Source organism: Sitophilus oryzae, unplaced genomic scaffold (genome assembly GCF_002938485.1).
Source record: "Sitophilus oryzae breed Bouriz unplaced genomic scaffold, Soryzae_2.0 scaffold_227_pilon_pilon, whole genome shotgun sequence".
Classification (NCBI taxonomy): Eukaryota; Metazoa; Arthropoda; class Insecta; order Coleoptera; family Curculionidae; genus Sitophilus; species Sitophilus oryzae.
Genome location: NW_022146782.1, coordinates 4,013,226 through 4,037,430, shown reverse-complemented (window position 1 = coordinate 4,037,430; position 24,205 = coordinate 4,013,226). Strand labels below are relative to the sequence as shown.

General features: G+C 32.0%; 1 protein-coding gene across 1 annotated transcript; it reads right to left on the bottom strand.

Annotated features, from left to right (window-relative positions):
• Positions 1-424: 424 nt before the first annotated feature.
• Positions 425-22,140, bottom strand: LOC115884306 (protein KIAA0556-like). Its single transcript, XM_030902845.1, has 18 exons — positions 21,833-22,140; positions 19,176-19,322; positions 17,637-17,935; positions 13,143-13,178; positions 11,964-12,204; positions 11,128-11,252; positions 8,514-8,686; positions 8,188-8,292; positions 7,928-8,125; positions 5,406-5,543; positions 5,213-5,350; positions 3,488-3,696; positions 3,216-3,379; positions 2,932-3,103; positions 1,946-2,130; positions 1,651-1,765; positions 874-1,000; positions 425-711 (listed from the first exon to the last, which is right to left on the bottom strand). The coding sequence occupies exons 1-18, from the start codon at positions 21,925-21,927 to the stop codon at positions 460-462; spliced, it is 2,919 nt and encodes a 972-aa protein (XP_030758705.1). The 5' UTR covers positions 21,928-22,140; the 3' UTR covers positions 425-459.
• Positions 22,141-24,205: the final 2,065 nt, after the last annotated feature.

Genomic DNA, 24,205 nt, shown 5'->3' with positions numbered 1-24,205 from the left:
GACGGTCTATTCTTATTTTGCTATAAATACCGTAATCTTGAATCATACAGGGTGTTCAAAATTCTACGCCAAACTTTCTAAAATATTAAATAATTTTTCTGTTTTTTTTTAAATGGAACACCCTGTATATTATTTTTTACCGTTTTGAAACTGTTAAAAATGTTGAAATACTCTAAATACAAAGCTCACCATGTATTGAAAAAATAATATACAGGGTGTTACATAAAAAAAACGAAGAAAACTTATTTTATATTTTAGAAAGTTTGGCGTAGAATGTTGAACATACTGTACGATTTACGGTTACCATATTTATAGCAAAATCTGTATAAATCGACAAACACAAAACGCAGGTAAATACCCAAGATATACCTACATAAAAAAGGTCAAAAAAGAAAAAAATCATTAGAAAAAGTATTTTATTCTTTCTTTTTTCTTAATAAAAATCAACAATAAATTGTGTCAGTCGCGATAACAGGGGCTGATGCAAGTGAGGGGGCGTAAAGATTGATCTGCCTCTGCTTTGCTCGATCTGTCAGTCAATCTGATTCGATCCTGGTCCATCATCAGGCTCTGCCTAGTGATGGGATCGTCGTTTTCTTCGTCACCGCTCTGGGATTCCCCGCTGTCGATCAAATAAACCGTTTCGTATTGGTTGTTCTTTTCGGCTGGTTTCAGCGTTCCGTTGTATATGAGCAGATCGTCTACTAAAATCTAAAACAGAATGTACAGAATATAAATTATTAAAGGCAGAAAAAAAAATCAGGCGGTAATTTTTATTCAGAGTTGATAACTTTTTATTGCTCTACTTTAGAGCCATTTCATACTATTGTGTGATTTTGATTCATCCTAGGTTAAGTATTCAAACAAATTTACCCCAAAATCTTTGACGCCTCTAGCTGGAGTCTTGGAATAGTTCCAGAATCTGACAGAGGCAATTGACACTGGCACATCCAACACTATGTAGATCCTGTTCAAGTGTTTGGGAATCACCGGAGCCATCCTAAAATATTCAAGTTGAATTTTAGAACCTCTTTTTAACGATAACCATTACATATACCACAAATTAAAAAGACTATAAGGAATGTGTACAACTAATATTAATATGAAAAATTTATGTCTAATTTATTTGACTGTGCGAAAACTTTTCAACGAAACTATGCGGCGGTGGATAAATACCCAATAGGTATAATAAAGAAATTTGGGTATATATCTGGTATATACCCAGAAGGTGTAGGATATATGTATATACCCATTGAGAATATAATATTTGGGAAGCCCCTTGTAAAATTCGATTAACCTAAATTGAACTGTTTGCGTTGTGCTGTCTTTTCAATACTGTTAAGGCTTTTGTGGTATTGTGCAGTCTTTGTGGGGGTAAGATAAGTAAGGTAACAACAAATTGTTGTTAAAATTTGTTATAGTACGTTAACTTAACAAAATAAACATACTTTTATACACAAGTACTGGGTATATAGTATTTACTCAAATTCAATGTACCCTGTATTTATCTATTGGGTGTATACAGGATGCAAAACATCGGCTATTTACCCAAATTTCAGTATACCGGGTGTTTGCCTATCTCTGGTTACTATACTTCCTTGATTATTTCTTAGTCTTCTTGTATTTATATTTTTAATGCTTCATACTCACCAAGAATGACATCCGGAATCACAAGAATTTTCATCATCAATCAACTTATCCGGAGTTCTAACATCACCAAAAACGTTGGGCAAAATATTCACGCTTTCTGGATATGCACATATATCTAAAAAAACAGTAAAAAAGCAGATAAAATGGAGCCAATAGTACTGAAAATCTGACTCCTAAAGAAGGATAAATCTAACAAGGCTACAAACAGTTGATATTAAAAAAAATATCAAATTGTGTGTAAAGGTGTGTTTTACCATACAGTATAAAATAAAATATGTTTTTTTTTCAAACATACTTTGTTCATCAAGCTTGATTTTCCTGCCATCGCCACTGAAAAGTTCTAGACCATTGAGACTACAATAATATGTATCACCCCACGTGGAATATATCACTACTTCCACAACAAAACCCATCACGCAGTTGTGAACATCCTCAGGATTCAAAAGAATCATATTTGGATTGATTGAATTCTCGAAAAACCTATTAAAAAAAGTGTAATTATAAAACTTGTGTTCTGTATTAAATCACAAGGAAAGATTGTTCTTTATAACAGTGATTTTTGTTTTTATTGTGAATTACGGCAACGAAGAGGAAATATTTCGATAGACACCATCCAAAAAATGACAGAAATTACAATTCACTTGTGAAGTATTTACAGACTTTACCTAAAATTCGTTAAATTTATAAGACATGACCAAAAAAACGGTGCTGCGCAGTGATAGTCGTTTACAGCGCAGCGGATAAAGAATACTGTACCCTAGTTCTGCTTTCAGTCGACAGAGTGGGTTGTTGTCGGAGACAGTGTTGCCAGAACTACTGATTAATCCGTAGATTTACGGATTTTGGGTACAGTACGTTAATAATACGGATTTTCTATCATCGAACAATTATAATATGATTAAACAAAGAAAAAAGAAAGAAAGGCGTCAGAGTTAGCTTGGAAGTGAAGATCGCTGTTATTTCATATGTAAAATATTATAGTAAATGTCAATAATCGACATTTCCAAGCCAACTAAACAACTTTTTTCGATCATATGACATATATTCAGTAAATATATATTATAATGGCGTCTATGTTTTACAATGAGAGGATGCATGACAGTAACAGTTGTATCTGTCATTTTTGGATGTCGTCTGTCGTAATTTTCCTTAAAAAATAAAATCTTAAATAGATAAATAAATAACATAAGAAATTTTTAATAAGAGATAATAAAATATTATAAATCTCATTCAAAATCAATTTAAAAAATGGGTATAAAATGACTAAAAATTTTGTTTTACCTGATTTCTTGGACGAAATCGTAAAATACATTTCCCGGTGCTCTTCTTAACAGAAAATATTCGTCATCACTGTTCGGATTGATCATTGGTCGATCGTCCAACAGAAATTTGACAGTTTTGACGCCCACGTAGGACAGCTGCAAGTTCTCATTGTAGTTCCATATACGCACACCTTCAAAAAACATTTCTTTTTGAAAAGATACTAAATCTAAAAGTATAGTCTGTCTGACAAGAGAATATTTGTGTTGTCTTGTCTATATGTCATATATGTTTCATTAAATCACCTGAAATATACTTGTAATCGTCGAACGTAACAGTAATAACTACATTATCGTGTGGTTTTGGGACACACCACATGTTTTTACAGCGTGTTGATACATTTTGGCTGTTTATTAAATTTCCCAGACAGTTTGTCGTGACGTTGCAGGACAAATTTCTCTCTTCACACCTAAAAAATCAGTATAAAACAGTCTCTACTTGTTTAATAAATTTGTTAAATGTGTAATAGTATGTTTCTATACGAAATATACCGAGTGATGCATCGGCTCATACAAACTTTAATAAATTATCGGTGCCCTCGATGATTTCCAGACCAGTTAAACCAATCGCCAGTGGATTTCCCCAATTTTCCATCAAAACAAGATCGATTTTCTTCGTCCCTAAGAGTATTTGTTCAGGGGAATCACCAGAGGGTGTTGTAAGGTGACCTTGTCTGCTGTTTAGGCTGTCTTTTTTTGTTACAGATTTCCCTGTTACCGGCCTTACCTAAAAAACGAGCTTGTATTCAATAAAATGACGAAAAACTTATTTTTTTGCAGGATTTGTTATATAGGATGTTTCTTAAATAGGTACAAGTATTTTAACTTGTAGTACCGATATTTCAACCCCGATTTTTTGACATTTTCAGTGGATTAAAAAAAAACTTTTTAGTGCTACAGGTTCATTCTCCTGGAGTTTTTGACGGTGTATCGAAGCTTTGCAATGTTGCTACCTCCTACATTACCCACATTCTGTATATTTGTGTGTTTATTTATAAGTTCACAGTACTTTAAATTTTCTACACAACAAATTACGAAAATGAATTTTAATTGTATCAGTAACATTACTAATAATAATTATAGGAAAACGCATTATTGTACTTATTTTTTAACGCACACTAATATATATTTTACCAGTTATTTTCAACTAAAATGAAAGAATAAATATCTTATGAAATAATGCAAATTCTCGTATCGCCCTATTACGAAGTATTTTTATTCAAGTTAAATGTATACTCTTTTGTACATGTGGCAACACAGGGCTTCGAAGAGTATGATTGCCAGTTGATCACGGCGGTTCTCAAAATGTAACCTTTACATCCCAAATTTTCAAAATTAAATAACTAGGTTATTTTAAAAATAGTACATATAGTCGATAAAATGAATAACTTTGAATTTTTGCCGTTATTTCTTACCAACACGGCAAATATAAAATCACTCTGTCAAAAAAGTTACTGATGTTCTTTAAATTGAGTGCCTGAACGAATCAGATAGGTAACTCTTTTTACTTTCGTGAAATAGAAAAGGAAAATAATAAAACAAGTGATAGTTCTTCCTCTTCTACCAAAAATCAACACGAAATGTCATAATTATCAAAAGTAAAATGTCATCAGCTTTTGACATTTCTAAATATCAGACCAATGCCGTCTCTAATAGAACAGCCTCGGAGCGGGATTTATGACGTCACGCTAGTTAGATACTATGGATTAATAAATATGTGTTAGAATACATGGAAAACATAACTATTCCTCGTATTTTTGGTTTATATTTTAAAATCAATGTTTGTTTTTTAAATACAAACCAAAAATACGAGGAATAATTATGTTTTCCATGTATTCTACAACATATTTATTAATCCGTAGTATCTAACTAGCGTGACGTCATAAATCTCGCTCAGAGGCTGTTCTATTAGAGACGGCATTGCGTCAGCATGGCCGCAAGTTGCTAACCTAATAAAATAAACACTAAAAAAACCCGCGGGAACTGTCAAATTCAAAGTTATTCATTTCACAGACTATAGAAACTATGTTTCTTTCGTCCATTAATCCTTAAAATCCCTTAAAATCCTTGCACTTACTTAAGGGACACCCCGTATATACAGGGTGGCCTTAAAACTATTTTACACTAATTGCTCCTACAAGAAAAATTATAAAATTTGATTTTTGAGAATATTACATTAAAATTTGGTTTACTGTAAACGATCAAAACAATCTCGATTATAGAATCTTATGATCATACCCTACCTCACTCTCCATAATCGATGTGGGAGGCCTGTCGTCCCTATGAGGAGGCGAAGGAGGTTGCGATGTGAGACTAGAGAATGAAGTGTCATTCAACGATATATTCTCCAAAATAATTTCATCAGTCGTGAATAGAATCGTCTAAAAATCGAAAAATATTATCAAAAAATTATTAAAATTTGTTAAAGCTTCTCACGTCTCCAAACTGATGTATCCCGCCAAGAATTTCTCCGCAAGCCTTGGCAATCTCTCCTTTGAAAATAGCTTTGTTATCCAAAAGCATTACTATATCTTTTACACCTCTGTAGGAATGAATTCGGGACTTGTTATAATTCTAGAATTAAGTTATAATAGTTACTAATTGTTAATTAGAAATTTGTAATTAGTGATTAGTAATTGTTAATAAGAAATTAGTAATTAGAAATTAATATTTAGTAAGTAGTAATTAGAAAGTAGAAATTAATAATTAGTAATTAGAAATTCGTAATTAGTAATTAGAAATTCGTAATTAGTAATTAGAAATTAGTAATTTGAAATTAGTAATTAGAAAGTAGAAATTAGTATTAAAAATTATTAATTATAAATTAGTAATTAGAAATCAGTAATTAGAAATTAGTTATTAGAAATTAGTAATTAGAAATCAGTAATTTGAAATTAGGAATTAAAAATTAGTAATAATTAATTAGAAAGTAGAAATTAGTAATTAGTAATTAGAAATTAGTTATTGGAAATTTGTAATTAGTAATTAGAAATTAATAATTAGTAACAAGTGTCGCAATTCTGCTGATAACTCGACAAATTCAAGGTAGAAAAAGCACAGTTTAAAGAATATAAATATATCAGTTGGCCTACTCTAGGGAATTCTATTGTTTTTTTGACTTCAAAGGCGGCCCGTTAACGGCAGGCGGCCCGTTAACGGCCGGCGGCCCAGAACGCTGGCCGTATACGAGGGATCAACTAAAAATACTAAGGAATTTTAATATAGCTAGTAGAAAAATAAAAATACAGTACTAGTTTTATTGATTAACAGTTTTAGGCGTCTTTAATAATTGATCAATATTTATTAGTATTTAGTATTAAATATATCTACATTAATATTAAAATATTAGATATATTATTCTATCCTAATTCTTTGTAATATGGAATTGTTAATAGGGTAATTATTATTAATAATTAATATGGAAACCCCATATGAAAAATGTATACTAAATAAATATAATAAGTTAATTTTTTTAATATATATAATAATAATTTGCATATTTCTTAAATTTTAGCATGTTTTGCTTTATAGATGTTTGCATTTTACTTTAATTACCTACCCGGAAAGCCTAAATTTTATCGTAAGATAATAAAAGTACCTTTGCATACAACTTGTGTTGCCAATTACAATTATAACTGTTAGTAATTAATTGTGTAATAAATTTTACTGTTCGATAAAATTTAGTAAAAACTAAAAAAAAAATTACTATGGCAAGACAAGTTGTATCCAAGTAGTTTTTATAACCTTTTAATAAAAAGATAGATAATTCAAGTTAAATGCAAACAGCTAAAAAGCATAACATGCTATAACTTAAGAAATATGCAAATATAATTTATTACAGTATTTACTACTAATTGAAGAGCACACGGGAAAAATAATGACAGTACCAAAAAGCTACATCTTTTGGTACCTAAATAAACGGGAATATCGATAACGGCCACATAGAAACAGGCATTTAAAAATGAGAAAAACGATATAAACTGGGATATAAAAGTCCATGCGAAATTTCAATTAAAAAGAACGGTTTCCTGAACATTTATCATTTCTGGATACTCATCGTTTTTCCCATGTGCTCGTCAATAGTTATATTTACTGTTACATAAAATTTAGTAAAAACTCTAAAAAACTTGTCAATAGCAGAAGAAGTTGTATGCACGTATTTTTATTACCTGACGATAAAATTTGGACTTTCCAGGTAGGTAGTCAAAGTTAAAGACAAACATCTAAAAAGTAAAACATGCTATTTAAAAAAATGCAAATATCTTAAATAATAATTTAATATGCACTTTGCAAACCGGTAAATACTGCAAAATCCAAAACATAATAGTAAAGTATCTACTACTACTCTAAAATATCTACTAAAATAATAAACTAATTGTTAAAAATAAATATTTTGTGCATATTTCGAGTAAAATCTTTTCTTAATTTATATGTATATTTTTAAAACCATTTATTCATAGTTAGGTTTCCATAATTATAATATATTTAACATGTCTAATACTTTAATTATTATATACTTATTCCTATACTATATAAACACATACCTTCCTTCATCTTTTGGGCACCTAAAGAACGATATATTGTCTGTCATTCTACTTTCACAACCATCCACTGCACAAATATTTCTAGTAGACATTTTATCCACAATTCGAACAAAATAACTAAAACACTATTTTTGGTTCACCCTATGCGTCGGACCGAAAACAAAACTAAAAAAAACTTGGAACGCTGTGTACACGTCGAGCAACGGATGTATACTGACCCAAGTCTACAAGACAGGCGGGGAACGGCGGGTGGAATTTTGATACGGGCGAAGAGTAGGTCAACTGATATATTTATATTCTTTAAACTGTGGAAAAAGTGTCTTAGTCCAGCATATAAAACTGCGTAATTTTTTTTTATAGCTATATAATATTATTATTAGTTATTGAAAACCTTTACATTTTTGTCGTACCTACCCATATCCTGATCATGGCGATTGTCGTAACCTCAAAAAACTCCATACTGATGACGTGGCTGTTGCCCGGGTAAAACGGGGCAAGCCATATGTGCAGGTCGTCCCTGGTCCTATTCACGCCGTCCAACAGATTGGATACAACCCTGGGATCGTTTTGGCACTCGGGTAGAACGTTTACATCTGAAGGTACAGCGTAAATCTGCGGGAGAAAAAATTAATTTAGTTTTTATAGAGAGATGTGCGAATAACACTTTACTTAACTGTTTTAACTTTTATTATCTCCCCTGTATCACTAAAAAGTTCGATTCCATTTAGACCTACGTAGTACTTGTCGCCCCAAGTAGTTGAAATGTCAACAATTAATACCTGATTAAAAAAAACTAAATTAAATATTTAATAAAGTAACTAGAAACAGTCATATTATATTCATTTGCAAACTTCTGTCATATATACAGGGTGGCTCATTAGTGCGAGGTATATCTCAATTGATGCAGAATTAAAAAAAAAATGTATTTAAAGTGTCCCTAAATTTTTAATAGTCCTTTTTATTGTCTATAACTAAAATATAAGTAATTTTAATGGCGTACCTTTCCACAGGGTAGTTCTGGTATAATAAATTCATCGCCTCCTCCGTATTTCCGATAGAAATTCTCGTCTTGAGGGAAACTCGTTCTTCTCTCGGAATATTTACTCTTAAATTTAGAAACTTTTTGATGAATTTTTGGCTCAGACTTCGCACTTGGCTTCCTGTGCCTCACATCTGAAACAAAAATGAAAAGAAAATGTTTTAATATGTTTTAAAAATGTAAAAAAATCCATCGCGATATACCAAAACACCTAAGCTTCATTCAGAACCTCGAAATTAGTGGAAGAAATTAGTGGTTTCAATTAGCGCAGAGGTATGTTCCTCTAATTTCAGTGTAAGCATTCAGAACGTCAAAATTAGCGGTAGAAATTTTTCATTTAGTAGAAACAGTTAAGCTTCATTTAGAACCTCGCAATTAGTGGAATAAATTACTGGTTTCAATTAGAGTAGAAGTTTGTGCCTCTAATTTCAATGTAAGCATTCAGAACGTCAAAATTAGCGGTAGCAATTTTCAGTTAGTAGAAACAGTAACAAACTTTTAACTTTTTCCACTAATTATACATCAAAATTTGCGGGTAATGTCATTTTGGCCTATGATTATTGCGGAATGACAAACAACGTATTACGGTTGCGTGTAAACCCACACTTAGTTTAAACTAAGCAATGTTATCTAAAAAAGTACTGGCTTAAAAGAACCAGTGTGACAGTTTTTATTTACTTGAATATTATAGTCTGTGAAACGAATAACTTTGAATTTGACAGTTCCCGCGGGCTTTTCTAGTGTTAATTTTATTAGGTTAGCAACTTGCGGCCATGCTGACGCAATGCCGTCTCTAATAGAACAGCCTCGGAGCGAGATTTATGACGTCACGCTAGTTAGATACTACGGATTAATAAATATGTATTAATTAATAAATATATATGTTACTGTAAATGTCCGAAATACGGTAAAACCTAGAATAAGCGCGCTAAACCTAGGATTTACCAAAAGCATTAACTAATTAAGTTAGCCTGGTTTAGAGGGTCTTAATGCATTGGTTAGCCTGGTTATTTGGGGGGTGTTAATGCATTGGTTAGGTGAATATATGGTGGGGTTGGTTGGTTTTTACTACCACTTGCTTTTGGTAAATCCTAGGTTTTACTGTATTTCGGACATTTACAGTAACATATATATTTAGAATATTTTATATATAATTTTTTGGATTATATATTCGACACTATTTTTTTCATATGACACAACACTGATGAAGGCTATAATCAGAGTAAGTAGATCGCCGAGTAGCGACAGAAACAGTCGGCTCTTTTGATGTGGTGGGACCAAATTTTCTTTCTCTCTCATTTGACGTGTTTGACAGATAGACTACGTATTTAACTGCTCAACTTATGAAGTGGTCCTATAAACATGGTATACACTGCTTATAATTTGAAGTGGAATTAATTATAAAGTTTTATACATATTTTATCTGTTTTGTTTTATCCTGATTTCTAAATTTTAATGTATAAAATATCTTACAGCTAATAAATAATTAAAAAAACGATTCGTTGCCTGAGATATACTTAAAATAAAGTATATAGAGATATTTGATAAATGGCAACAGTGGCAACTTCGCTTCTTCATATGACAGATAACCAACTTATTTCGCGCAGCCGCAAAGAAAATTGAAAACGGGACTGTCGCTACTCGGCGGTTTACTTACTCTGCTATAATGTTAGCCGAAACATTTTTTTTAACAAAAAAAAAATGAAAAACCAAATGAAAACTTAGTCAGCGTTTTTCCCGAACTTAAATCCCAAGAAAATCAAAAATTTTAGAATAATTTTACATATAAAATGACAGCGATCTTTATTTCATAGCCATCGCTGAAGCCTTTTTTTCTATGATATTGTAATATTTGCAAATATAATTTTTCGAACATTGATACTTGCAAAATATGCATATAAATTTTGTGAATGTAAATAATAATACATCACTATTAGTAGATATTGAATGTTTTTTGTTAAATTAGATTTTCAAACCCCCAAATTTAAAATATATTTACATTTTACCCATTATCTTATGTACCTATTCATTATTTGTATATCGTAAACACATTTGCTGCATTTGTATGGTTCATAGTTTATTTGCCAAAGTATTTATTACTATAAATAGGTACATATATTATATTTATTAACTGTATATTATGTATATTTCATGTAAACTATATCATTTTTAAAATACAAACCAAAAATACGAGGAATAATTATGTTTTCCATGTATTCTACAACATATTTATTAATCCGTAGTATCTAACTAGCGTGACGTCATAAATCTCGGTCCGTGGCTGTTCTATTAGAGACGGCATTGGTCTGATATTTAAAAATGTTAAAAGCTGATGACATTTTACTTTTGACAATTATGTCATTCAAGTTGATTTTTGCAAGAAGAGGAAGAATTGTCACTTGTTTTATTATTTTCCTTTTCTATTTCACGAAAGTAAAAAGAGTTACCTATCTGATTCGTTCAGGCACTCAATTTAAAGAATATCAGTAACTTTTTTGACAGAGGGATTTTATATTTGCCATGTTGGTAAAAAATAACGGTCAAAATTCAAAGTTATTCATTTTATAGACTATACCTGAAGCACTCGTGATTCTCTCGTTCTCACTGAGCAACTCGTTGATCATCATTTCTCTTAATTTTTCCTCTTCGGCAAGGCTCAACTTGTAGCTGCTCAACCGTCTCTCAAAATTTTCGCTATACCTAAAAGAGTAGATATAAAATCTCTAAAAATATTCGTTATAACTTGGTTTATAAAGTATGACAAAAATTCTATGGGATGGAACACATAAAGTGTATGATTTGTGGGATTTACAACAAAAATAAAAGCATAACCTTTCACAAGTTAGTATTTTCGACGGTAGCGTGCAATAGCGCCAATATATTGTGCCGCCTGGATTATACTATACAAGGTGTCCCAGAAACACGCCTATGAGTTTTTTTTGGCAAAAAAAAATTGTTGAAAATTTTATAATTTTTTTGACATTTTCCGATAAATTTTAAAAAACTTTTTGGAGCCACTTGTTTATTCACTTGAGGCGTCGAATAAGCTGAAAAACCTTGTGAAAAATCCTTAATAGCCGACTATGGCCAGCGGTTCTCAAAATGTTTCCATTATTTTTTTAAATTTCAAAGTTTAATAACTTGGTTATTTTCAATTTATTTTAAAAATGGTAAAGAGAAAAGATGTTTCTTTTAACCAGATCTAACCGATCTAACAGATCTGTATAGATAAAATATGATCTATTCTAAACCGAATTTTATTATCGCAATGTTGGCCACATTGCGCCCTATTCAATTTATATGGTTACTCCAGCTGTTATACAGGAAATTGACTCTAATATTATTCTAATTTCATCAAAACATATTATAAACACTACCAAACAAAAAGTTTACGTAAAAAATCAACTCAACCTTTTATTTGGTTCAATATTTTCTCCGCTAGATTCTACGTCATCGCTAGAACTCTTCACACTGCTCCCAAAAATAGTCTCCGATGATCTGGACTTGGTAATTCCATAGGAATTCAAGCTGTCAGAATCGGTTTCAAGATGTCTGCTTCTCAGATGCCTCTCAGTTGCTTTCCTGATGCTACCGTACTCGTACAAAGGTAGACAATGAGATAATTCGCTTCTACATCGTTCCGGTGTAGAGTCTGTAGACAATTTAGTAGATGTATTTATTATTATTACACAATCTTGTCCTTACAAGAGGAAAAAAAAATATTATTGAAATTTTGAGAAAAATTCATTCTTCATAAAAAATTTTGCCTGTTTCAAAATGGTTAATCCTGTTTATACTTTTCCAAATTTCCTTCCTGTTTTAGAGAAAATTTAAAAAAAAACATGAAAATATGGTTGAAGTCCTAAAAATTAAAAGGCGTTTCTGTGGTAATATAATTTCGATTTCATTCTTTGACAGATTGTTATTATTAATTTTGATTAACTTCATACTTTTTTGAATAGCAACTGTTAAAATTGCCTTAGCAATCGACACGAAAGAGTTAAAAAATATTGACTCAAAACTGACAACTAAAGAGACAGCTTTATTTATTTGTCAAAGTAGATAGAAACCAACGCCAACCTAGCACAATATTTTTTCTACTCGTAATAAATTCCTTGAAATAATAATTTCTGAATATTTTTTAAAACGTAACTCGTTATGGAAAAAAATATTGTTTTATACACGACGATAAAATTACATTATCGTCTCCCGAAATTCGCTCGTGAATTAATACTTTCAGTCGACGATAAAATGCCATTTTATAGTCTTGTATAAAAAATAACTATTTCCTGTTGTTAAAACATCAAATTTTCTGATAACTATTAGGTATCACCCTTTCCGTAGCATTGAACTAAATAAATTTTGTGCTTCTTTAAAATTTTAAAACAACAAATTCAACCATATTTTCATGTTTTTTTTAATTTTCTCTAAAACAGTATAGAAATTTGGAAAAGTATAAACGAGATTAAACATTCTACAACAAGCAAAATGTTTTATGAAGAATTCATTTTCCTCAAAATATCAATAATAAAAAAGTTTTTCCTCTTGTCAAGACAATTCGGGGACATACTGTATTATTTGATTACTCACCAACATCGAGAGAAGAATTGAACTCGGAGCTTGAACCTAAAAGAAAAAAATAAGTTCATTTCAAAAAAGACATTTTTAATTTCACCTACTTACTGAGTGATTGATGAAAACCGTCTAAATCAAACTTAATAATTCAACGAAAATGTTTTATATCATGCCTATTACAATCATGTGGACATTGTTCAAAATAAAAAATATAAGTTGCTTATTATAAACTAATTATATAAGTAAAATTTGGTAGGTACAGTGCAATTAATAGGCGTGGTGCATTTCAGTTGATTTTAAAAACTTCCGACCGCAGCGCACTCTAGGGCAGAAATCAGAAATTATAATTATGTACTTCACGCCGCCGCGCCGTCATGTTGATCGCATTAAAATAATGTTCAAATCGTCGTTTTGTCATAATATTTAAGTATTTTAGTTCATTGCTAGTGCAGTTATTGAAACTATAAAACCCTCAGAGTGAGGTTTGTGTGATGTAACGCTGTTTTGGGTAGTAAAAATTAAGTGAAACAGAATTCGAACTAGGCGTCGTGTTGTATTGTGACAATTTGAAATGTTAATAAAATTGACAAAAAAATGTTAACGCGTAAAGGAGAGCGTAATGAAGGCGTTATTGGGTGCAATAACATTCATTAACTCACTTTCCCGGATATTCAACTATCCCGAAACAACATTTTAAAACTTCATAGTTTCTCACACCGATTTGATCAAAAGCAAAAATGAATTCAAGCAGTTCGACGAAAGAAGTGAGCAAACAAACTGATGCGTTATTCTCCAACCTGTTTCGAACCTCCATCGACAATCGATCGATGCAGCAGCGTTACTTTCCCACTCCAATTATCTCGACCGCCGCTCTGTTATGCTCGTAACAGGTTAAAAAAACAACGTATCTAAAATGACTGCTTCTTCAACCCGTTGCGAGCCTCCATCGACAATCGACCGATGCAGCAGCGTTCCTTTCCCACTCCTGTTATCTCGACCGCCAGGCGTTATGCCCGCAACTGTTTCAAAAAAGCTGCTTCTTTTATATCCTATTATTTTTAAGCTGTTGCAAGCCCCACACGACCATCGACCGATGCAGCTACGTTTGCCGCGCCGCGCCGTAGCGCATTCCCCACTCCGTTGTCCGTTGTAATTCGCCGCCTGTATCGATGGTTGTCGAAATAACATATTTTCCATCCATAATCTATTAGTTGTTTTTTGGAATTGCTTCGAGCAGCATCGAATTTCGTGGCGGTGCAGAGCGCCGACTTCGTTTCACGAACGGTCGATCTCTGCGTATCGTTATTTTTTAAAAGGAGTAACGGTTGCGTTATGTTACTTCTAAATAATTGTTATAAAATAACAGATAGTTAAATAACAACCCATCACTAAAGCAAAGTGCTCGTTACATCATCAAAAAATTAAAACGACATACACTATGAGAGGATAAAATATAATTTGGCAATATTAATGGTATACTTTTTTTAATCGACTAGTGATTAAATGTTTTATGAACACCTTCTAAAATTATAATTATGTACCTTTAAAAAATTTCGTAGACGAAATTATGACCCCACTACCAAAACCGGTGATTAAAAAACTATGCTCACTACCGTAGTTGAACTCATATAAAGATTTTTTTTAGCTGGAATAAATAAATTAAAATACAAGTTAGACCTTCTAAAGATATCAAAATATTTACTTTTTTATTTGTATTTTTAGAATTTTCACAAATTATACTCCCTAACACTTTTAGAATAATTATTATACAGGGTGTCCCAGAAATAAGGGCAAATATTTTAACTGGTAGTATAGTTCAACCCCAGAAACACGCCTATGAGGGTTTTTTTGCGAAAAAAAAATGTTGAAAATTTAAAATTTTTCTTGACATTTTCCGGGAAATTTGAAAAAACTTTTTAGTGCCACTTGTTTATTCACCTAAGATTTCCCTACGGTGTATCTAAACCTTGCAGTGTTGCAACCTCCTATGTTATCCACATTCTACATAGTTCGGCGGAACATAGTTCTACATTTATAAATTCATAGACAAATGTCTACTCAAAAAATTAGGAATGTTAGATTTAATCTTTTATCAGTGCTCATTATTAATAATTATAGAAAAAAACACATTAATTATTTTTAGTACTTACCCTTTCAATGAAAACTTAACAAAAACCACCGAAAACTAACTAAAACATTACGTCTATGACGTTTACGAAAATCTTTGTTATGCTGCAAAATAACTTTATTTTGGAATAAATTTAATAAAATGATTCATATTATTCACAATCAGGTCACAAAAAAGAAATTCCGAAAATGTTTATCGTAATTTAGAATTTAATTCAAGAAATTTAGAAAACAGCCCAACGAATAATCGATTCATTTTTGTTTTGTTTGTTTTCTTTCATGTTTCTCTGTTTTATTTGAACCACTGTTTTACAAAACACCTTGAAAAGCGCACATTACTTTGAATACCTTACTGAATGAATAAATGTTGAGAATTATTGTCTCTTATCGCCACTTTACGAACTATTTTCAATCTAAGAAAATACTTGTTTCACTCAACAATTATTGACAACGTATTTTGTTTTTTCGCTATTTTTTCGATGTATTTTGACAATTCCATCGACAGCCTTACCATCAGCCAAGAACTGCCGCGTGTAAACTGGTCCTTTGAGTCACTTGTGTCTAGCCCTAGCAGGCAACTGTTAAGCCCGACCAATCACGTTAGAGTTTTTGACAAACACAAATGAATTAACACACTCCAAATAACCACGCTAACCAACCTGATTGGTCAAGCTTAATAGTTGACGGCTAGGACTAGACACTTCTCTTTGAGTCGCCGGTCGCCGCGCCGTCGTGGCGGGCTTGCGTCAGACGATGATGTTAAGCAACGTTGCCGTAGTTACAACAATTTCAAATTCAAGACATTCGAAGCAATCAAATTCGTATTAAATTTTAAAAATAAAACAGAGAAACATGAAAGAAAATAAACAAAATAAAAATGAATTGGTTATTCGTCGGGCTGTTTTCGATGTATTGAATTCTGAATTACGATAAACATTTTAGAAATTTCTTTTTTGTGACCTTATCAATAACCAATTCATTTGTGTTTTGTTTGTTTCCTTTCATGTTTTTCTGTTTTATTTTTAAAATTTAATAAGAATTTGATTGCTTCGAGTGTCTTGAATTGTTGAAATTACGGCAACCTCGCATGACGCAAGCTCGACACGGCGGCGCGACAAAGGAGCAGTTACCACTAATGCGCGGCTCTCTTGGCCGACGTGACGTTTGGGCTGTCGATGGAATTGTTGAAATACATAGAAAAAATAGCGAAAAAACAAAATACGTATTTAAAATTGTTTAGTGAAACATGTATTTTCTTATATTGAAAGTAGTTCGGAAAGTGGCAGTAAGAGACAATAATTCTCAACATTTATTCATTCAGAAAGGTATTCAAAGTAATGTGTGCTTTTCAAGGTGTTTTGTAAATCAGTGGTTCAAATTGTGATGAGGCCTATATGAAAATAATGTGTTAAAAATGGGGACTGTTATTTTAGTAGTTATTATAATAGCATGTACAAGTAAAGCAGCACAGTGAAGTGTATTTTAGTTAAGTGTATATCGAAAAAGAGAACTGCCACAGTTACATCGATCTATCATAAGTATCTTTTTTAATGTTGGGTAAGTTTTTTAATTTAACTTCTTTAACACATTTTTTAACACATTATTAAACATTTAACTTTTAATTTATTTTATGTAATAATATCACAATCTTAAAAATGTAATGCATCTCTGCAAACTCCTCAGGTGTTGTGATTTTATGACTTACTTTTAACATATACTTTCTTGTCCCTATGGCAACACAGTGCGTCGAATTAACTGAAATCCGGGCTTGATCCGGGTAATTGGATGTAGTTGGCGATATCTGCCGGCGGTTCTCAAAATGTTGCGATTATTTTTTTAAATTTTCAAAGTTAAATAACTCGGTTATTTTCAATTTATTTTAAAAATGGTAAAGAGAAAATATGTTTATTTTGACCAGATCTACCACCCCTTAAAATATCTGCACTCATTTCTGGGACACCCTGTATAATAAAATTTTCGTCTACTCGCTATTTAAACCCGTATATTTGTATATAGTAGTTGTTTACGATATTCTCCGATGGTGACAGCACCGGCGGAGAATGCACCAAGCCTATACAGGGTCTAAATACATTTGTGCAAAAAAGCTCATGTGATCATATTTTACCAGAAAAAAAAATATTTTAGAAAAAGCAATCACCTTCTGACTTTTTCCAGTCTTATTTATTGACAACCTGTACACCCAGCAATTATACAGGGTGTTCTCTACATAGGGTAAAATATTTCAAAAGGTGATTGAACTGTTTTTTTAATTTCTATCAAATATGCTTTTAGCAAATGAAAAAAAAAGACAACTACTGTGCGTTAAAAAGCTCTTTTATTTGGTATTCAATTATTCAAAAAGATTCCAGCATCATTTCTTACCAGATACAGCATCACCTGAAGCAACCAGTCCAGAATCCTTCGATTTTGTTTTACTTTGTTTACTCGTTTTGTCGGTACTGGTTAAACGACCCTTGTGTGACAGGTTGAAGTCGTTCAAGCTTTTCCAGCACTTCTCCAATTCCAGGTCCGGCTTGATGATACTGGCCAGGTCCACAGGTTCGCTTATTTTCGGTACTACGTAGTACGCAGGGGTTATAGTCAGGTGATTGGGAGATGACTTGTGTAAGAGATCCCATCCGACCGAAGATCTTCTACCATGTTTAGCTGACGATGTTGCACTGTTAAATTGAAATAAATAGTTTCAAATGTAGAGATATATTGTAAAAAAAATTGTACAGGGTGGGTCAAATACGACGCTTTTAAATGGAAACGCCCTTTTCTATAGGAGATAGACAAAAACTAAAATCGGTCTCTGGAGCTCAATTTTTGTCAAAAACATGATGGTGAAAACCGCATATCGATGTCTGTTACCGTTTCGGAGTTACGGGGTGTTTTTCTAAAATATGCATTTTTAACAAATCGCTGTAACTTTTTTGCTATGGAAAATTTTGTATTTTTATGAAAACATTTCCAAAGCACCTTTTTACGTAGAATTTAATGGTTTAAGTATAATTTTTTTAAAATTAATAATTTAAGAATTATCAACAGAATATTTGATTTTTTATATGGGACACCCTGTATATTTTTAATTTACTGAAATTAATTTAAAATTACCTTTCCAAAAATATAACACACTTGATATTTTGCTCGATTCCTCTTCGAGATGAATTAAAACTAAATTTATACAGGGTGTTTCATAAAATATGACCACAGAGTAATCACGATTCTGCTTACTTGACGTTTAAAGCTGATTTTTGGCAAACGGATCTGTGGGGTGTAGAGGTTCGATAAGGAGGGGTTTCTCAAATCTCAAATTCCAAGAGGGTGAAAACGCCCCTCAAATATTACAATATTTGTTATTTAAAAAACGGTTAGTCTTTCGGCCTTGTATAATATAAACAAGGCTTTCGGGAAAACCCTTAGACAAGCATAATTTATTTGGTTTTTTTACATATTTTGAAATTTTTAAAAAATCATACAGGGTTTTCCAAAAAGTTGGGTAATTTCTTAACCACGATTTTGCTTAAACTGCTTGACGTAAAAAGCTTATTTTTGGCAAACGGATTTTTCGAAAGTCAAATTCCAACGAGGTGAAACTACCCCTCAAATATTACCAAGTTATATAATCATATCACCATATTTTTTTTTCTCATGCTGACATAAATGTGAAAAAAAATTTTCCAGTTTGTATGTTAATGGAAATTCTTGCTTTGCTTTATCATCACCATTACAAATGATTAATTCGGCGCGAACGAAGTCGCTGGTACACGCTAGTAAACGTATAAAGACAATTATCTTAAAATAGTAGGAAATTGTACTTGATGCATTTTAATTCTGACCACTCCGTTTGTCTTGGATGCTACAGAATATTTGAGTCCCGATATTTTAAATTGAATACTAATTTTAATCCCTACTTACCTTCTGGATTCTCCTATTTTTCCCTCAAAGTATGGTATTCTATTAGGGATGTTGGAACCACTAAATGCTAGCCCAAACAAGCTTTGATCAGGTGAACTTAAGGAACTTCTTCTTGATGATTCGTCATAGTATTCTTTGGATAGTGTACTATATATACAGTTACAAATTACTTTAAAAAAAATTGTGGAATAATAAATTTGCAGCTTATCAACACTCCATATAGTAGAAAAACAAAAAGAGATTGTAGTCCAAGATCCCAGAGCGATTTGAGGGGTTCGCTCCGTGACACTTTGGCAGATACCAGGTGAGAACGGAAACTAAAAGAAATAAATCAACTTTACCACACTTTACTTATTTTTACATGTCTGATTTTTACATACCATGTGTTGCATCGTCGGACGGGACATAGGAAATCCCATGTAAATTTTAATAGGGTCAATTATTGGCTTCCCTAATTATTTTAAAGAATAATTCTATTTAGGTTTATTAAAGAGCACTAAAACCCACATTCAAAAGAATAACTTTAGATACTTTTGATTAGCTCGTTTACGAGTTATCGCCGATTTCTTTTTAAATATTTCTCCTTTCTTATGACCCTGTATTTACTTATGAGGACCAGACAAGGTAAAAGATAACTGTCAAATGAAGTTGTCATTTCAAAAATTTACCTGTTTAGTGCTTTATTATTATTGAAAATTCATTCCTACATCGGAAATCTTAAAGATGTATTTATAAATACAAATTAATATGAATTAAAGTAAAATAAAGTAATCAATTACAAGGTTAATTATAGTATTATTACAATATTCAATAACTTATTAATTTAGGTACTACTAAATTGTTAGAACTTTAGGATTTAAGAAGATGCTCAAATATTCCTCCATCGACCCAGGCGATCATAAAATTCTCTTCTTACATTCGCTAGTTGGTAAACTTCTATTGCATTCGGCAGAAATAGCATTTTTTAACTCGTCTAGATTTGGATATTTTTTATCCTTGTATATCCTGTTTTTTAAATGGCCCCAGAGGAAGAAATCATTTGGCGAAATATCAGGAGACCTTGCTGGTCAATTTACTGTATGATTTAGGCCAATAACGTTTCCGTTAAAACTATTGTCTAAATATTCCCGAACAGCCAGGTTACTATGTGTCGGGCAGCCATCCATTTGGTACCAAACTTCCTGAATTTCCCTAGCGGCATCATGTAAAGCAGGTAAAATATGATTTTCGAGTAGTTCCAAATAATATTCTTCATTTAAATTTCGCGTAAGAAATAATGGCCCGATAATATTGTGTCCGAATATCCCTGCCAAACATTTACTTTCTGTGGATATTGCGTCCTTGTTTCGACAAACCTGTGTTGGTTTTCTTGGTTCCGATATCGACAATTTTGAACATTGGGTTCGTTATTTAAGGTAAACGTGCATTCGTCAGTGAAACATATGTTTTTTAAAAATTCCCTATCCGTGTTTGCTCTTTCCATCATATCAAAACAAAACGCCTGTCGCCGTATTTCGTCCCCATCTCGTAGCTCTTGGTGCTTTTCATATTTGAAGGAATAGTATTTATGTTGTTTCAAAATTCGAAATGCTGTAGTGTGATCTATTCCTATTTCATCCTCAAGTTTCCTTGTGCTGATCTTTCCATCGTTCTCTTCCACGCACAATAAAACTTCCAAGTCGGTATCATTTCTTGCTTGCATCTTCTCTTTGTTCCTGCCTTGCTTCACATCTGCAGTTATTTATTAGAGTACCTTTGGTCTCAAATCTCTGGATATTCCTTGCGATTGTAGATTTTCCAGGTATCGGTCTATTCAGATACAGAGCAGCAAACATGTCCGACACCTTTTGATAACTCTTTCCTTGATAATACCATTTAATCATCAATACTTTTTCTTCGGTAGTGTAATTCATGGCTAATATTTTCGATGTAGGTATGAGTTTTTAATAATAATAATAAAGCACTAAATAGATAAATTTCTGAAATGACAACTTCATTTGACAGTTATCTTTTATCTCGACTGGTGCTCATAAGTAAATACAGGGAAATAAGAAAGGAGAAATATTTAAAAAGAAATCGGCGATAACTCGTAAACAGGCTAATCAAAAATATCTAAATTTATTCTTTTGAATGTGGGTTTTAGTGCTCTTCAATAAACTTAAATAGAATTATTCTCTAAAATAATTAGGGAAGCCAATAGTTGACCCCATTAAAATTTACATGGGATTTCCTATGTCCCGCTCGACCATGCAACACCCGGTATGTAAAAATCAGACATGTAAAAATAAATAGAGTTCATTTATTTCTGTTAGTTACCTTTCTCACCTGGCATCTGCAACCAAACCAAACCCCACAAACACGCCGGTATTCAAAGCACATGAGAGCACTACCGAGAGCCTAGTGTTTCATCTTTGTGAAAATAAGTTATGTCAGATCGTTCTGGGATTTTACTCTATTGATATGATAAACAAAGTCTTAAAAAGCAAAAATTTAGCGTAAAACTGCACCGTAAACTGCGCAAAATAGCTTGCACAGTCCGGCCTGTAGAACTGAGCGTCTGTGGAGGCTCTTAAACGCGAAAATAATCTTAAACAGTAAGGTTCACATTCGCAGGCATTTTTAGCGCAACTCTACATTCTACAATTTGCTCTACATACCTTGTAATCTCTTCTAGCCATTTTGGCACTTGTGTATCTCCTCGAAAAGCGGAGTTAGCAAATCCACCAAGGTTCGGTGTACTTCTTCCTTCCATATTTTTCGCTTACACAGATATATTCCTTTTTTTTTTCAGTCCTTTTTAACGCCCTTATACTATTTTTAACATTTCTCTATCTGTTCAACGCTTTAATTTTTAATGCATGCTTCTGAAACGCCGTTTTGACAATGAAATTTGTGTTTGTTTTGAGAGAAACAAACGGGTAGCGGTTGTCAATGTTACCATGGCAACCATTGTCGGCGTCATTCGCGACTGTTTTTTAAATCTTTGATTCGCAGTGTCTGTTTTTACCTATCGACCTTTTTGAAAAATTATTAAGGCTTCCATCACGGGGGTGTCACTTGTATGGGAAAACAGGCAACAGTCAAATTTAAACGTGCCAGGACCAACGACAAAGAAAGCAACATCTGCCAGGCATTGGCTTTCTTTGTCACTCACATTGCTTAAATCATGATACCGCGGCCATTTTGTCAACAAAGAAGCTGGCCGGGCTGTCCTGGCAAGTGATTTAAAACAATTTTGCTTTTTACAATATTAAATTACCATTTGGATGTATTTAATGCGATTATTCAATTAACTGGTAAGTCAGAAATTACACACAAATACTTTATTCGTAAATACAACTAAGATGTAAACGTAGTTTTGTATTTTTAGATTTCAACTTTTGCAAAGACCCGCCGATAGAACTTGCCTGGCAGCGTACCTGTTTAACTAAACGTATTATTTCCTGATAATAATATCAAAACACGTAAGTACCTCTATAATTTATGATGACAAATGATTTTGATTATGTTTTATGTTATTTAAATACTTTCTAACCTCAAATAATAGTAAGATCCTTGTTTATATCGCACAGCCCGTTCAAAACTGTATTGTCTTCAAAAAATGTTTACAAAACAAACAATTATTACAAAAACAATGTCCTTTTAATCTGATTTATACCTCAGAAGGATGCCAGTAAAATTTTATTAAATCAACATTATATTATTTGGCCATTAATATCCAAAAAGGAGCATATTGCCTTAACTTAAATTTTCTTTTACTTCTCTTGACAATGTTCTCTATATTCTCTATTTTGAGTTAGTAAACTTTTGAACGGGATGTGCGATATATAAAATACATAATATATCCAAGGGTATGATCTGATAAAAGTATTTTTTGATGCATTTTTTGGTTTTTTATGCACGTTGGCTTGGTTTATGTTTTATTCAGCTTATATTTATTTGGTATAACAGTTTTTTGCCTTTGGAATGGCATGCATTGAGGCTAGATAGTGTTTCATTAGATCATTAAAGGAATTTAAATTAGCATATATTTTTTGTCATATTAGTGTGTTATCATGATACAGGTAGTTGTATCATAGTGCCTTATGCATGCTATTTACCTATTATATACTTATGTAATGTATTATCAGTAAATAGATGATAACATACTACTAAAATGTCTTTTTAATTGTATCTTTATCTTTCCACTTCACTAGTTATTTGCAAAATGTATTTTGAACTAATTTAAGTCATTAATTGATCATCTTTCTTTTTCAGGTTCCGGGATATTCTTTTTCATTGTTAAAAAAATATATATATATTTCAATATTATTGCAATATAAATCGCAGCTCTAAAAAATAAATGATATTGTTTACTAATGTGTAATTTATTTACTATGAATTTTCTCTGAAAATAATAAGTCTTTAATAATATCATTGATTTGCTGTGTAAAGTTAATAGACATATTTTTTAATACATTAAATTATATTAAAGTAATAAAAAATATGTTTATTAACTTTAAACAGTAAGTCAGTGATACTTATAAAAATATATTTTTTTAAATTTCCCCTCTTTTAAGCCCCGCCCCTCCAATTCCCCTCAATTTAGCTAGTACTGCCAGGCGACACCAGGTGGCGTGTTTCCATTTTTTAACATGAAGTTAGCATTTCTTTAATGTACCTATTCTCTGGCTTCCATAGACTTCGGTTTTTTGGCATAGTTAATATTTTTTAAATTAACAAAATTATTGATAATAGTATTGTCCAAACGTTATTTGAAATGATTTTAAAAATTTATTTTTAAGTAGCTTTTGATGATGAGATTATTAGAACCCCGAAACTAGTGCGTTTTTCAAATAATTATATAGGGTGTCCATTAAATAAATTAAAGAATTTTAAGAGTCTATTACGCTGTATTTTCGGGTCGTTCTCAGGGGTCTGGTAAAGCGGGTGTATGGCCGAAGGAAATATATATGATATTTCAGAAATCTGCCTAAGAGCGCTTGCACACACACCGGCAAAATCGGTGCCGGAGTCAGTGCCGGCTTTCT

Excerpts from the sequence above, each read along its gene's own strand:
- LOC115884306 (XM_030902845.1), bottom strand. The coding sequence starts at position 21,927 with ATGGAAGGAAGAAGTACACCGAACCTTGGTGGATTTGCTAACTCCGCT. Across the intron at positions 11,253-11,963 it reads AATATTGAACCAAATAAAAG|GTATAGCGAAAATTTTGAGA; the intron begins GTTGAGTTGATT and ends CTACTCTTTTAG. Across the intron at positions 3,104-3,215 it reads CGATTACAAGTATATTTCAG|GTGTGCGTATATGGAACTAC; the intron begins GTGATTTAATGA and ends TGTTTTTTGAAG.